At 43.7% G+C, this 17,184-nt stretch overlaps 1 protein-coding gene across 2 annotated transcripts in view; it reads right to left on the minus strand.

The window, feature by feature from the left end:
- The window catches only part of SFMBT2 (Scm like with four mbt domains 2), a 107,719-nt gene that overhangs the window by 42,890 nt on the left and 47,645 nt on the right, over positions 1–17,184 (minus strand). Inside the window, exons 6-7 of one of the 2 annotated variants that reach the window (XM_066182674.1) lie at positions 15,754–16,000; positions 10,779–10,876 (exon numbers count right to left, since the gene is read on the minus strand). In XM_066182674.1, the coding sequence (XP_066038771.1) occupies positions 10,779–10,876; positions 15,754–16,000 (345 nt within the window). The remainder of the gene's footprint in view (positions 1–10,778; positions 10,877–15,753; positions 16,001–17,184) is intronic. The other variant, XM_066182675.1, reaches the window with a different exon arrangement.

Below are 17,184 nucleotides of genomic sequence, written 5' to 3' on the forward strand. Positions count from 1 at the left end.
GCAACAACAATCCCATCTACATTCATTGCTACATGTGGTATTCTTGTTCTAAAATGATTTTCTATTGATCCAAAGTTGTGTTTCATTGTGCTTTCTTTTCCCAAGAACTGTCTGCACTTGTAAGGGCTTAACAACTTCTATTTTGGAATCTTACATTCCAACTGCTGCTAGAGATAAGGATTTTTACAAGTTCCAACCACAGCTAAATTAATGGTTGTTTTCATCTTGCCAACCTGTAGTGTAATGGAGCCCTTTTTGGTGAGAAACAAAAAGCAGAAAAAAAATCACCAATGGAATTATAATGAATTTTGTCTCAAAGCAGAAGAAAATACTAATGAGGAAACTGAGGAATATTTAAGAATAATGGTCCAGAGCCCAAGGAACTAATGGCTGAGGAAGGAGAAGACATCCAGGAGTTTGAGCATCCTTCTCATAAGGGCATGCAATGACAGAATGAGGGAGAATGGTTTTTAAGTGGAAAAAAAGGCAGATTTAGATCAAATATTAGGAACAAATCCTTTACTGTGAGGGCACTGAGTCACTAGAACAAGGTTTCCCTGAGAAGGTGTGGATGTCCATCCCTGGAAGTGTTCAAGGCCAGAAACCTGGGATAGTGCGAGGTGTCTCTGCCCATGGCAGGGAAGTGGAGGGAGATGAGCTTTAAGGTTCTATCAAAAGCTGCCACATTTAATGCTGAAAAGGGTTCAGAGGGAAAAAATGATGGCTGCAAAACTCCAATCTCACCAGCACTGAACTTCAAACCCCTAAAGGAAAAATAGCTTTTGGACTGGAGGGCTGCCTCCTCCTGCCTAAGGATCCACACTCTGAGTCTCTTAATCCTTGGGGCAAGGTTGCAAAGAAAAGGCAACTTTGCAAAATGTGCATCTGGAATCAGCATCTCCCCACAAACGTTCCATGATTCAACTCACGCTCGGATCCAGCCTCAATACATAATAAGCCAAGATCCACCAAAGTACTTAATCATGTTTATCTTTAAACACTCAAGTAGTTTAATCAACTTTTAAAGTGATTTGTTGATTGAGACCAAAATATACTGACACCAAACCATACTGCTTCTCCTTTTCTCTGAATCATTTTCTTTGGTGTCTCTCCTCCTATTTGTTTTGGCTTTTTTCAAAGGGGGAAAAAAAATCTGTTGGGGGCAAAGCACTAGTAATATTTAAAGGTACTTTATTTCAAAAGCATTGTGTACCTAGGGATCAAATCTCCCCTGTCGTTCAGCATAGCAAGTAAATATTTTCCCCATTAAATTAGTAGCAAGAGTGAACTCACAAAGGGAGTTCACAGCATCTCAAGTACATCTCCCTTTTGAGGGTCAAACTCCTCTTTGAAGCAGGAACATGCATTTCTTTGGAGAAATGCTATGGAAGTAAAAACAGTTTCTGTGTTAAATGTCATTTTTGAGATGGAAAAGCTTTCATGGAGAAAAAGCCTTTGTATTTTACCTCTCTGGAAAATGGCCAGGGTCTGGATATTCGATCTGTCTTGTATACTGCCTAAAGAGAATCATCAAAATTTACCCAAGCAGCTTTATATTTCTGCAGCCACAAAAGGAAAGAAAAAAGATTCCTGATGCCATTCTCCTGTTCCAGCGCTGGAGCTGCCTCAGCCAGCAGGGAATTACTCAGGATTTGGCATATGCTCCTCTTCAAAACTCCAATTAATTTACATAATTTCTAAGAATAGGTTCCAGAGAAGTGATGGCAAAGCTTTTAATTAGTATTAGACTCAAAGTGATACACTGGATAATGAACTGCTCTCTCTTCCCTTTATTCACGTTGACAGGAACGACGCCTGTTTAATAAAAGCAGCTACAAGGAAAGGACTGGAGGGGTGAGACTTTCCCCTGGCCCCCGCCAGGCTCTGCAGCTGAACAAAAGAAATGCCTGAAGTGATAATGGGTGGCAGAATTCGACCCTTTGCTGCTGTTTCACAGCATTCAATGCCACCAGCGAGGATGTCACCAGCCATTATTTTCTAGCAGCTTCTCCAAGTGACTTTCGATTTCCTTTGAAATGGAGATCAACAGGCAGAACAGTTTTGACCAGCTGGAGCATTTTAAAGCCTCATGCATGGTGGGCCTTTACTCCTACTGGCAGTCAGGGCTTCCCAGGAGCAGCCTCGCCGACCACACAGAAGTTTGGGTTGGATATGAGGAAAAACTTCTACGCTGAACGGGCTGCCAAGCATTGGCACAGGCTGCCCAGGGAAGCGTTGGAGTCAACATCCCTGGAGGGATTTAGAAGTTGTGTAGATGTGTCATTCAGGGACATGGTTTAGCGGTGGGCTTGGCCGTGCTGGCTTAATGGTTGGACTCAATCTTGGAAGTGTTTTTCAAGCTAAATGAGTCAATGATTCCATGATTCTATAATTTATATCAGCAGATCTCCTGTCCTGGGTTCACAAGCCCTGAGAGGGCAATGGAAACACCCTCTGGCTGCTGAGGAGCAGTTAAGTAACTTCGACTGACAACCAGCAAAGACACAGGAGAGTCCCTTACAGCAAAGTGAAAAATCATGCCACAAAACATTCAACAAATTAACGTGGCACAGGCACCACAGCTGCTCACTCCGAGGGTCACAGCCTCTAACATGATGGATTACAGCTCACGGGTAACGAGTGGAGCACTGCAAAACTCCTCAATGAGCGTCTGTCACTCACAGTCCAAACCCACTGGCAACAGCCAGAGCTGTCAAAGCTCTCACTATAATCCCAAAAAAGCAATTAAACTCAGCCCCACGCTCGCAGCTTTAGAGCTGGGGGTGCATTTGCAAATGCACAGGCTGTGACCCTCTGGGCCACCTGAAAGCCAGCCCCGCTTTGATACACATCTGCACCATGATTTCCATCTACACATGGCTTGTGTTTCTGTAATTATTCTGCAAAAATTACAGAGGGGCTTTGCAACAGCTCACTGCATCCAGCATCACAGGCAGGGCTGGGAACTGCAACATCTGGAAGTTAAGTAACAAGTCAGCCACAGCGCTGGGAGCAGAAACAGGCTCCTAATTCCCAGCCTTCTTTCTTTAGGGTCTGAGATAGCCACGTAATTTTTTTCTCTCACAGCTAACAAGCCACCAGCAGTGTGGATTTCAGAAATGCCAGGTGACATGGCAGCCTAAATGTCACTCCAAAGGAGATCCACAGACAGATTTAGAAAAGGATTGCAACTCTTAAGGATGTGAGTAAGCCTTAGAGAAGTACCTGTGGTGGGTGACATGCTTAACTTCCGATAATTAATTCATTAAGTATTAGTTTTAGGTGACGGACTCGGAGAAATTTCAAAATCATCACTGCCGTTTGCCCGACCTGGTAGCCAAACACCAGGTCAACAAATGTAATTTCTGCTAAAAAAATGCCACTTGGGTGTAAATAAACTCAATTTTGTCCATGTCACAAGAGCAGAGCTCAGGTAATTTTACAGTGCACTGGGTAAAGCTGATAGAACAGGGGGACCCGGCTAAGCTGCTCTTGCCTATGACACTCAGGGAAGCTGCACTCTGGGCTGGTAGCTTTATCTGTGCCCCTAAACCCAAGGAAGGGCATCATTTTCAGATTGTGAAATGCCCATTTTTAAACCCATTCTGCTCAAGACCACTGGCATAATATAATTTTAAACGCAGCAGCTTACACAGCATATAGAAAAGAGCAAAAGGCTCTCACATTTGGGTCGAATTTTCAATTTTCAGGCTAATTTTCAAATAGTCTTAAAAGTCAGGGCTCTTTTGGTCCAGGAGAGTCAGATGCACACAAATCACAAAAGTGCAACTTCATGCAAAATTTAGAACGAAGTTTGAGTGCTGAAAACTTGCAAGGTTGAGAGGCTGATTAGAAACACTTAATAAATTATTGACCTGAGCCTTCTTTAACTGTAACAGTGTGAAACACTCTTGCCAGCAGTCCCATCTCTCCTGGTTTACTCTAGTAAAGGACACAGAGGAGCAAGCCCCATCTGGTATAACTGGGAACATATTAATAGATTGGTTTTTGTTTCCAACGAAATCACTTCCCCTCCGTGTTTTCTCTAATTTCTCCAAGAAACTGGCTGTTTCTAATAGCCTACTTTTAATCACAAAGCTCACGTGTGGGAACCAGTCACAAGCGCAGTAATAGCAGTGGTTAAACTGCCTCCACAGGAATCTGGCATTTGTTTTTTAATTGAGAAAAAAACAAAGGAAATAAAGAAAGGAACACTACAAAATGCAACCCTCTGCTATATTTGCAGATGAATCAGTCTTGTTCGTGATTCACCAACTTCCTTTGCTGAACACGAAGCAATTTTCCCTCAAGGTGCACTCTCTGCAGGGAGACAGAAATCCCCTGGAAGACCCAACACGTGCAAATTGTCCCCTTGTTCTGACAAGTGCCACCAAAGGAAAACCAAAATGTAGAGATGTGGGGTGGGATGAGAAGGAAATGGTGCTGGGAGGGAGATTTTAGAGACACCATGACCCTGAAGGAACAAGAGCCAGTTACAAACTGCACCTACTGAAAAGCCCCTTGAAAAACTGCAGATGCTTCTGCCGAGGATTGGATTTAGCCCTACGGATTTTAAAGCTTCTCTTGTTGAATAAAAAATAGTTACCATAGAAACAGCAACACTACCGAGTAGCCGGTCGAAATCCAAGCACACCTTCTCCGTATGGCTCGGGCTGCTGCAGATGGCATTAGGGCAAAGATCCCCTCCCACACAGTGCCTGCTTGGCTCTGCCTGGGTGCTGGAAGCATGGGCAGAGGGAAAAGAGATGGAGATTCAGCCACTTGGGGGTTTTTTTTGGTGTGCTTGGTTCGGGTTTTTTAGCCTCTCAGAGTCACAGCGCTTCACAAGCATTCACCGGTGAGACCCGGTTGTGCCACATGCCCAGGTCCCATTCCACAGGGGTAAAGTCACAGAGAGAGGAGGGCACAGGTGGGAACAGCTCAGAGTGAAACCAGCAGTGCCTCTGCTCACACCCCCTCAACACACAGCCCCTGGACTGTGAGGAGGGACTGAGGCTGCCCTTGGTAACATCACGGCAGGAATTGTTACTGAGAAATCAATAGGAATTTGTTAGAGCAGAGAGGATCAGGAGCCAGTTCAACGCACATTGTGAGCTGCAACCACCCTGAAAAACAGCTATGGACTACAGCTGCTTTTGTTTTCTTTGAGGACATTAATTCATCTTTAGATAACAGCAGTCTCACGGAATGGTTTGGGTTGGAAAAGACATTAATGATCATCTCATTCCAAAGCCTCTGCTATGGGCAGGGACACCTTCCACTAGACCAGGTTGCTCCAAGCCCCATCCAACCTGGCCTTGAACACTTCCAGGGATGGGGCAGCCACAGCTTCTGGGCAGCCTGTGCCAGGGCCTCACCAACCCCACAGGGAAGAATTTCGCGCTAATATCTGATCTAAACCTTCTATTTTTCAGTTTTAAACCATTCCTCCTTGCCCCATCACTGCATGCCTTCACAAAATGTCCTAAAGTGAGTGACTTTTGGGTATCACCCACCCCATACATGGGAGCAGATGCTGCTGCAGGTGCACATCAGCCCCTCTGAGTGGAAAACACTGCCCAGGGATGTGGAAGGCAGGAGCTCAGGATGTCATAAACTCCTTCACACCAAGCCTGGATGCAGTAATTCAACTAAACCAGGCTCTTTTGCTGACCTCTCCCCACCCTGAGAGACCCCAGCATGTAATGAAGAAAACTACACATGCCAGAGGGACGAGGAAGGTTGAGGGACCTGGACCTCACTCATCCCATCTGCTTGGCTTGAACTGCCTCTCGCATTTCTCTCCCAACCATGACTTTCATATGGTGCTGCCAAACAGACCCTGGGGGCACCTTAGACAGGGCCTGGCTTCACCCACCTCCTTGGATTGCTCTCCCAACCCAAGTCCTTGCACAGTCAGGAGGGAGCTGGAGAGGGTTAGAGCTGCTCACTGCTCACACAGGTACCACCACTCTCCACCTCACCCTTTGCTATCAGAGACATCCTTATTCCCTCTGTGGTGCCCCCTGGTTTTTACAAAGATAAATGGCTTCAAAGGAGCTGAGGCAGGAGTGGATCAAAAGGCAGCGGAACAACAGAGGGATTGGGAAGCCATGCACGTCTCCCAGCCAGGCAAACAGCAGCCATGGAGAAGGGCTGGCAGAGCCCACGTATGGGGAAGAACAGATGGAGTATAAATAATCTGGCAGCCTGCAGACAATACGGCAACTCGCGGGTTATTAAAGCGCAGCGTGCGGAGCCAGGGCCAGCCAAGCCATCAGGGCATGAAGGAGCTCGGGATTGGGGTTTGGCTTCCAAGGGAAACCAAAGGCACACTCCTTTAAAGCTGCTGCACCAGCACGTGCCCATCATCTGAGGAGGGATGAAGACAGAAAAACCCTGCTGGACTTGAAGACTACTCATGCAGCCAGGTCAGGATTGCCTATGAGTCGGAAGTATCCCATGGGTTTCTCTAATTTAAACTCTTCCAGAATACAAAACACTGGAAGAAAACACTCTGAAACACCCACAATGCTTACTATATTCTGAGAGATGTTATCTTCCTTTTTTTTTTTTTTTTTTTTTTTTTCAAAAAATAGAGGTCTTGGAGAAAGTGTCACTCTTACTCTCACGACTAAAATGCACAGTTCATCCAATGGAAAAAACTTATTTTTTTCATAGGAAGAAGTCCTGTTCAATATTTGTCTTCAGGCTTGTGAGTGTAGAACTAGAAGCTCCACTCTGTCCTGAATTTCAGGGGCAGCTCATGCCTGGGTGGTGGATAGTCCCTCCATTTGAATCCTTAAGAGAGATCTGTCCCAACTGATTCCTTCCATGCCATTAGTTTTAGTATTAACTAATACTATTAACTAGTAACAGAAGACATCCAGAAGGTCCAGTCAGAAATAGGGGGACAATGGGCCACGCATTATATAGAGGGTTTTTTTGCTAGAAAGATTTAGAGCTGGAAAAATCAAGCAACTTCAGGAAAGGAGGAGAGGAGGGTAGAGGAATGGGACCAAAGGCTATAAATCAGGAACTTCCACCCGTCTGAGATAACACCTCTCTCTCCTGGGTGCTCCTCAAGCAGTTTATCAGGGTTTTGTTTAGGGATGTGGCTGGTAACAGCTCCATCCAAGCCAGTCATCGGGATTCACTTCACAGGAACTGGGAGCAGGGTGCCAATATGCAAAATCCATGGAAAGACGATGAGCACCCCAAATCCTGGGTAGGATGCAGTTGCGCAAACAGAGGTGCCCGAGGTGAGGATCCACAACATCTGCATGGGACTCACAGATCCGGCACAGGAGACTGGAGAAAGCAGAATGGGAGGTCAGAGAGGACATCCAGGATTTCCTGTCTGCCTCTCTCCAGGAAACTAAATCCATTCACCTTAGACAAGCTGCTGGGCTGTAACTCTAAAAAATGCACTGATTTGTAGTATTAGGGCTGTGTTTGGAGCTTGGCCCCCTCTTAGAGAGCACCAGCAACACCAGGACCGAAGCAAACCACTGAAACTGTTCCACTTAAGTCGAATCAGACCCCAGTAACATTTTGACCATCTTTATTCAAAACAAGCCCTGACCATTTAATCAGGTGTCCCCTGATGCCATCATTTATGACCAGTACCAAACCAAGTGTAGGGACATCCCAACAGCACCCTGAAATCAGAGCAGACATAGCAAAGGACACACAACCTTGGGTTGAGGCCTTTTGGAAGGATCTGTGCTCCTAAGCCATTCAAACATCCTTGAAAACCCCGACTGTATTTATTTTTCTTCAAGGATCAACATGTTTTCTGAAAAGCAGGGAACGACAAAATAGCAGGTGTGTTGCAAAAAGCTTTTGTGAGAAGGAAAATTTATTCCAGGATGTGCAGTTTGCAAAACACTATGTTTAGTAGCTGCATAATAGCAGCATTTTCTGGCAGTTAAACATTACATTCCTTTCTCAAAGATCCTAAAGCATTTTACAAACACTTCCAACATATGGCCAAGTGTAAAACAGCACCAGGGAAAAAAAATGAAAAAGAAAATGCTGTTTGCAGCCTTCTCCCTGATTTTTGCAACCATCTCCTGTGGTCTGGTGTCCCCTTCCTGGATGTCAAGAGGGGGTTTAAAGCTGTGCTTTTGCAAGGGGTTTTTGGAGCTGCTGCGGAAGACCACCACGTGCCAAGCTCAGCTCTGCCACACTTCTGAGCATTGATAATTCAGGCTCAAACCCATGGTTTTTGAGAACTCAGGCAGAACCCAACCCTGTCACACCAAAACCGAGGAGTTTTGACAGCAGCAATGGGCTGACAGACCCCTGAGAGCAGCTGCTTCTCACACAGCAAATGTGGCTCTGCTCTGCCAGTGCCACCTCCTGGGGACAGTTCGATGGCACCACAGTGACACTTCCCTCAGTCATGCAGAGCTTTAAGGACAACCTGGATTTAAGCCATAATCCAGCCCAGGTGACGTGCTCATGAAGAGCAAGCACACACCTACACCCTGCTCAGCCACGGAATTCTGCAGGGAAATGTGGGAAAAACAGAATGTAACTGCTCAGTGTGCAGTTACCATGTCTGCCAAAGTAGGCATTTTCAGCTTTCCAGAAGATCTCTAGGAGTTGCCAGCTGTCAAACCTTGTGCTTTTTATCTAACACATGACAGCTACAGTAGCAAGGAGCCCCAGGCACTGTGTACAGGCAATACTTCTGCGCTGGGTTTGTAAATAGAATTTTAAAAAACTACAATTAAAAAGAAGTTATAAAAGGCACCTTTGGATATGACACTCTTTGCCGGGATCTGGGATTCTATTTGAAGGTCCCACACATAATCATTGGCTCTCTTTGCAAAATTAGTCAAGTTTACTCTTAGAAAGTCTCCTAAAGCCTTAACTCATGTTTAAGTCATTACTAGAGGAAGACATGCTCACAGGCACAGATGACATCTTGTCTTTTTCCCCCTAATTAAGATGTACAAAATGGGGTTGATTCACTCTAAATGGGCAGAATAAAGTGATGCCCATGTACAAAAATGAATTAAGTCTCCTGCCTTCCCAGCACCAGAACCAGGGCTGAGACAGCACCACACTCTGAATCCTGCTCATCTTGTGCTCACCTACCACTTATGATAAACAGAGAAGTTCTACTGACCTAATCGACCTAATCATGGACCTAAACACTGACATTTTTTTGCCACATTTGGCCCCAAAGTTACTCTCCTCTTGGGCCATTCAAGCATTCCAAGGTTTTTGCATTGTCTTCCAAGAGGAACATCCTTGCAAGCTCCAACCACACAGCACAGCAACTGGGACTTGCTGAATTCAAATTTATGACCTGCATGCAATAATTAAAATACGTGGGTATAAGTCTGGCACGCTGGGAAGAGGCAGCAACACAGCTGTTAGTTACAAACTTCTTTTCAAAAAGGGATGTTTCATGAGCCTCATCAGAAACATTCTTCGCTCTTTCACATAGACAGGAATAAAATTTACACATTAGACATCCCCTTTTGTGATTTAATCCCTGCCCTACACAAAGAAGCATTTCTGATCTTGAAGCTGCCAATGCAAACTTTTAATAGAGTTGGCAGATGGAAGCCTTGGATGAGAGGAATGGCAGAGACCCAGAACTCTCCCAACACGGGGCTCCTCAAGCCCACATCCGTGCCCAAGGCCAACACAAACCTTCCCTCTTCTCCGAGCACGGCAGAGCTCCCACACTGCCCCTGCCTGGGCTATTAGCAAAGTGTCCCCAAATTAACGTGGCTAATTTGAGTGCAGCTGGGCAAGGAGCCTGGATTCCTCATGGGAAGCTGCTGCTGGCACGTCCCTGCAGGGAGGGTGAAGGTGGCAACGGGGATTTTTCCAGCCAGAATGGGACACGTTGAGAGCCTTATTTCAGTTACAGAACCATAAAATCTTTTCAGTTAGAAAATCCTTCTAAGATCAAAGTCCAACCATCAACCCAGCACCACCGAGCGCCACATCCACACGTGAACTGCACCAATTCCATGGATGTTCGGGAGTATCCCAGGGCAGCGCTGCTTAATGGCTGGGAAGGAATACAGAGGGTCCCCAGGCTGGTGGTGGGGAGGGCAGCCTGGTCCACCAGGTCCCCAAACAAGAGGTGACACCAGAGACATGAGGACAATGCTGTGCTCCCTGAGCATCCTCTCACTGCCCATCCCACCCCAGCAGGATGGAACTGCTGGAAGCCAGGCGGGCACAGCTGTAAATCAGGATTATCTGGAGCCACCACGGTTAACAGCAGTGCAGACTTACAAGGGAAATTAAAGCCAGGGCCCTGGGGATGAAGCACCAGAGTGAGAATTAAAAAAAAAAAAAAATTAAAAAAAAGATGAAGGAACAAAATTATTTCTCACTTCCACTACAGGTCCTTGAAGGAGGTTTTTCTACCTTGTGGGTTGTGATCAGGTGATAACTTTGGTGCAAGGCTCAGAGAAACCTGTCCAGTTTGTGTCCAGCTTTTATATTCATAGCCTTACTATTTCACAGTTGTGTATGATGCCTTTGCACAGGTCTAACAGAGTAAGACACATAAAAAATACCTGGAGAAATTCCTGCTGGTCACCCCCAGCCCCCAGAAAACACCGACCAAGAAATAAGTCTAAACATAAAAAGTGTTTTATACAAATATCCAACTTGTGACCCCTTCCATGGTTATGTATTATAGCAAAGGCCTTTCCAGAAAAAGTTTAACATAAGCTGCTAAACATGGCATGGTATTTATTCAACATGGGTTCCACAAGCAAAGGAAAAGTATCTTTTACCTTGAACACTTCCATTGGAAGAGGAAAATTTGCTGCATCATTAAGGGATTTTTCCAGAGCGCATTTCCACTCAGTTATAGTCTTCAGAGAATAGATATCTAAAAGGATGGCAATGACAAAAAGAAAAAAAGAACAACAAAACCAAGAGGTGACTGTTTGTAGATCAAACGTTTTTGGAAGACTAAAGTTCTTAAGTCATAGGAATGGACAGAGCAAGTGAAATGAACAGTGTCCATATCCCAAGCTGCGCAGCATGGATAAATCCAACACAAAAGCAACTAGCAGGGACACACTGGAAGAAGACTGTGTTTTATATCCTGGAGTAAAACCCAGAAAAATTCACATCCTTCAAATACTGCTGAAGGAGTGAGAATTGTATTATCTCTCATTACCTGAAAATAGTGAAAAAACTCACTTTTGATTTTTATTTCTCAAAATACCTGATGCTTCCCAGTTTGAAGAACCTCAGATCTTCCACCAATATGAGTCATATTTGAACAAAACAAAATTTATGATTATTAAGGCACCTGTTCTTCAAAAAGTGCTTGGGGTTTGTAGTTTATTTTTTAATTGCAGGGTCGGGGTGGGTGTGAGAAGAAACACTTCAGCTAAATCTCCACCCAGACACATTTTTTGGTATCACACTCAAACCAGAGCATCACACCACAGCAAGGACTTACACTTACGAATTTTCATCATTATACTCTTAGGCAACATCTTTGTGCAGCTTCACATTGCTTCTAGTGAGTTTCTTTACACAGGTTTAATATTATTAAATCATGATATTAACAAGCCCTTTATGGTTCAGTGCAGTGAAATGCCTATGAATCATCAAAGGGAACAATGCAGGAAACAATACTGTGATGAGGAACATTATATTGGATTTACTCCTGCCCTAGAAAACATATTGTTATCTTGCACGTAACAAGTTATTGCAGAACATTCATATCAAGGCCTCAAAGAGAGAAGATAGGTAGATAGATTGCAACAATTATTAAAATGGAAATGAACATTTGCTCAATAATAAACTCGAACCTTGATACAGAGTGAAGAGTGTGGAGCTTTTCTTTGGCCTGGCTTCCCACATTCACATCAAGGTTCAATTTGGCCCAATTTGCATTTAAATCCTGTACATCTAATAACCATATCTATTTACTAGCTAGCAGAAGATTTACTGCTGTATCTTACAATTCTGAAGGAGGGAATAAAAAATATGTGTAAAAGAAAAAAAAGGAATTGGCAAGCACTGTTTCCACCTAGCTCTGATGGTACAAGAGAATTTTATGCTCTGAACTCAACAGATTTAAGACCTTATCAAAATAGGATTTGCAGAATCACTCACTGAAGTGGATGTATTTATACTTCCACTATATCAAATCGCACTACTTCAGAACAGACATCAAGGATATGCATATGAATTTAAACACACTTGAAGGGGACTGTTAACCTTTCAGGGCAGTATTTTTAATTCCTCGGCTGTCTGGTTATTAATGGGAATATAGATTTCAAGTCTTTGTTTACAGCGTGTGCAGCACAAATGTTAAGAAGTGCACTCTTTATCTAATTATTCATTATTTTATAGTTTTGCTATCTTGCTTCTCCTTTGCTTGCAGGAATTCTGACCAGCATGAAGTGCAGGGAGGGGGACAACTCACCTTGCTTATTTCTTTTTTAGTTCAATTAACAGGGGGATAGTTAACTCAATATGATTTTGCCCCACGCTGCAGCCAGCCTGTTGTTCCAAATCTGAGTTCAGAAGACCTGTGCCTGATGCTTTCCCTGCTGGAAATATACCCTCATCTTCTATTGTGATGCCAGTGAAGCATAGGAAAGGTGAAATTGGCATTTTGGGCAACTCTGGCCACGTTTTGGGCAACTTTGGCCAAAATCAGCAAAAACAAGCAGCAACTTCTCTGGGCAGTGTCAACAAAATTCCAGATACGGAGGCAACTCCAGTGGTTTCGAGGGCCAGCAAGGAATATCATGTGCACATTTAATTAGTGGCGCCTCGCTTATGCTGGCAAGTGTTTGGACACTAAATTGCACGGTTAAAAGAGCATAAAGCATTTTATTTGAGTGCCAGGGCTGCAGGTAATTGAACAAAGTGTACTGTGTCAATTTGTATTAGGGTTCACAAGTAGTGAGCAATTAAAATGACTGGCAATTGGTCTTTAAATAGAAAGTAGAATAAAACGGGATGATCTTGTCCTGCATAAACAGCTGAGCTCAGGCTGTCAGTGGCTCTGTGTCAAGCAGCCTGTGCCAATTTGCACTAGCGAGGAGGCTTATTCCAGATTCAGATAAGATCTGAAAGGAAAAATAAGCTGGAACCTTTTGCTTCAGTTAAATGGGCTTGTGAGACATACTGAGTCCATTTGGAGAAGACAGCTGGGATGCTGTTTCCAATCACTGAATGGTTTGGGCAGGAAGAGACTTTAGACATCATATAGTTCCAAGCCCCAGAGGACCCTCTTTCACATTAAGTTAGGATGTGGGTGGCTTCAGGAAAGAGACCTCTCCATCCAAAATATTGTTTGGGCCCATGGGATCGCCTTTACCTGAGATGCTCTGCATCTCCAAAGACTGACCTGGAAATGAAAACCCGGCAGATGCCAGGGGGGGATCAACAGGGAAAAGTCACACCGCAGACAGAGAGGAAAATAAAGTTCAGGGTGGATATGCAGCATCCAAGCTGCGAGTGGGCAAAGCACCAGCAGCATCCAAGTTGCGGGTGGCAAAGAATGTGTGTGCACATTCACAAGCTGCAGAAGCGATGCATAAAAACACCCTCGTTTGATAACAGGGAGACACACAGCCTGATCTGGGAGCAGCTACACATCCTCAGCTTCTCTTCCGAGGAGATCCATGACAGCTTTGATACACAGTCTAAGGCTGCTCCCTTTATCAATCAAGGAGTCACCTTAACTGGCTTCAGATGTTTAGAATTTGGGACAACCAGGCGCATGTTCATTGGTTTCAACCCGCAAGAGCAAAAAAAAAAAAAAAAAGGCTTAAAAAGATGTCACTTCATCTTACCTATGTTAGTTGTGTCTTAGCATCCTCTTCCATAAAAAGAAAGCAATCTCTCATGCAGAACTGTCTTCTGATGCCTGCACCATGGCAGGTGAATCTAATCCCTGATGTGTAAAAAACAAGGTACCGCCCCCACAGAATCTCTCCTTCCTAAGAAGATCCACACCAGGTCTTTCACACAACAGATGTCCTCCTACTCCAAATGCTGTTCCCTAAAGAAGTCACTAAGGGATGTAGCCCTGACAGAGTCTCCAGGCCTCAGGTTCTTAGGAAACTTCACTTTTTGAGTCTGTGGTTTAATAGCCCCATCCCTGAAATTCTTTAGAGCTCTCTGCTGCCAGAATCTCATCCTCAAAACTCACCACTGCTTCCCTGACTGCTCCAAGACTCCTTTTGCAGAGACTTTTATTTGAAGCACATCCCATAAGACCAGTCACTTGGAGATTTTTTCTGTCTTCTTCCTGTCAGTTAATGTCTCATACATTTTATTAATTCATTGTGCCTCATGGACACGTTGGATGGCTGGACTGAAGATCTTAAAGGTTTTTTCCCAACCCTGACAATTCTGTGACTCCGTGTCAGGTGGAGAACAAATGATCAGGAGCAGAACAACCAGCATTCCTGCCTCCAGACACTTCTCATATTTCCACTCCAGACTGGCTACTCCCTGCAGTACAGAGCATGACTGCTGGGTCAGAAGGGGGGATCAATGAAAGACCACAACAGAAGCAGTGATCAAGTAGAGGATTTGGGCAAAAACAGAAGAGTTCAGACTTGAAGGGTCTTTCCTCAGCAAACTCCTACAAGGCTTAACTTTAGGAGATGTAAAGTAATGAAGACTTATTTAAGTCCATGTAAGTCAAGAAGAAGATCTGGGCATTGAATCCAGTAATAACAACATTGACTAGAAAGTGAATGACCAGAGAAATGAGAGGAAACAGCTATCAGATGAAAACAGGTAAGAACAAGAGACAGAAATTTTAGAAGTTAAATCAAGGACAGGGAAGAAGAAAAGTAAACAACTCCAGCAAATAAAGAGTCCAGTAACAAGTTTAGAGAAAGACAACTGAAAAAAAAATGAAAAGAAAGGAACAAGGGATGGGGAATCTACAGAGAATGATGTACAACTTGATAAGAGGAGGCAAGAGTAGAAAGCAAATGGAATTAACGAAGAGGAAGAACGAATGTCCTCTGGGCCATTTCTATATTCACCAAACCTATACAGGCCAAGAGGTTCAGAGATTGTCAATGAAAAAGTTGCAACCCTGTAAAACAACAGAGTGGGTGATATTCATGCTCTCCACCACTCACATCTAATTTAGAAGTGATGGGGAACATTGATTCCTACCTACCCGTGAAGAAAAACACACACTTCCAAAAAGGACTCAAGACCCAAGTCCCAGACAAACTTGTGAACATGAGAATTGAACATATCAGGGTCAACTCTCCTCAAGAGGTGTGAGGGAGAGAAGCCACATCAGAAACACCTTCCCAGAGGAGGGGAATTTAATATTCCTGGAAAAACTTAATCCACATCACAAAGAAAATGAGGCACAGGTCTGGACATGTTGTAACCTACACAGGAGAAGGCAGATCAATCTGTGATCCCAGACTGGCTTAACTGCAGTCACAATCCCTTTCCATTCAAGCTGGTTTGGACACTAAACTCAACCCTAAAGAGCTGCTTCTTCAAGTTGTATGGTGTTTCATATGGCCTGACAGACTTGCCAAGACTTCAACTGAATTTATTTAACAAACAATACAGTTAACCTGACACACTCTGAACCCAAATTAGATGGCCCTCATGTCCCATTTGTGCCACAGCCAGAAACTACTGACAAAGCAATGTGAATGCTGCAAAAGGACAGACGTGCTGCACAAGCATCCCAAAACATCAGTGAATGCCACGGAGGGAGACAATATTTCAAGGAGGTTTCTTTACCTGCAGGTGGGTCCATTCTGTATTTATTCTCTTGACACCAACCGACTGGTCGAAGTCTGCAATCCAAGTAAAACAACCACTGGTCATAGGATTCAGTCTCCTCCAATCCCACATAGCGAAGGCGTAATCTTCCTCCAACATTTTCAACCACACTAACTATCCAGTACTGAAAGGGATTCTGGGAATCCTGCAGCTCTATTAAGGAATCAACTGTAATGAGGTCTACAGGGTTTTTTCCTCGCAGAGGCTGTTTGAATAGAAGCAAAACTCCTTATTTTAAACTTTATTTGAAGACTTCTCAAGGAAACAGATGACAGCAGAAGATTATTTTTGTTTTTCACACCATCATCCAAGCGATCAGCAAACAGTCTGTTCTTCTTCTATTTTACCCAATGTCTTCCAAGTGCAAATTCAGAAGTAAAACAGAAAACAACAGTTGTGCTAATTTCTCAACCGACATCATCAACAACAACAACAAAAAAAAAGAATTATAAAAGGTGGAACAGCTCGTAAGGCACATCCATTTAGGACGCTCGTGAACTACTCAAAGCCCAGTTGTATTGAAGGATTTCACACAAATTCTCATTGATTGCAGCTGATAAGAACCAACCACAGGACTGGAGCCTAACGTTTACCTAAAAGGTGACCCAGAAATTTCACTCTGTGTGCTGATCTCTTTCACCAAAATCAGCCTTATCTTATTTCTATTGGTATGGAGAGCAAATTAACCCCCCCAGCCATGGATGCATGAGCCTGTGAGGTTATTCCAAAGCCCACAGCAGGTTTGGATCCAAGCCCAAGGCACACACGATTTGTTGGGTCAAGCCACCATGCCCAAGAAATCCCAGTGACTGAGGTTATCTGCTTCCATGTGGTTATTTTCTGGGATCCCAGATCTGCAGCCATTTACACACGTGTGTAACTTTCCACATGCAAGCACAAGCATTAAAAAACCATGAGATGCTCTGTAGAACAACCCCTCTGGGGCTCAGTGTTTTTGTTTTGTGACTATGAACATCTCTGTGTTCTCAAGCTTTAACATAATGGTTAGATTTCTTATTTTTTATTAAATACAAGTTTGAGTTCTTATGCAATGTCTCAGTTCTGGGGTTTTAAGAGCAGCATTAAAATGACCCCGAGATTTGGAAGCATTGGTCCCCAAAGGAGATACTAAGCAAAGGCAAAATACATTAAAAAAAAAAGATTCTTTTTTTCCCTGTGTGTTCATCCTACTTTTACTTAATTAAACCATATAAACTTCTCACATTACTTTTAAAAATATTAATTCTGTAAATCAAGAGTCAGTCCAGGATGGTTCTTTCTAACAGTGGCTACAAAACAAAATAAGGAGAAAGCCTTATTTTTCAAAAAGTTATTTTTCCTACTGAATATTGAAAATACTCGAATTTTGAGATGCAACTGATTTTCATA

This window comes from Chamaea fasciata, unplaced genomic scaffold (genome assembly GCF_029207755.1).
Source record: "Chamaea fasciata isolate MVZ Bird 193981 ecotype frontalis unplaced genomic scaffold, bChaFas1.0.hap1 SCAF_5, whole genome shotgun sequence".
NCBI classification, from domain to species: domain Eukaryota; kingdom Metazoa; phylum Chordata; class Aves; order Passeriformes; family Sylviidae; genus Chamaea; species Chamaea fasciata.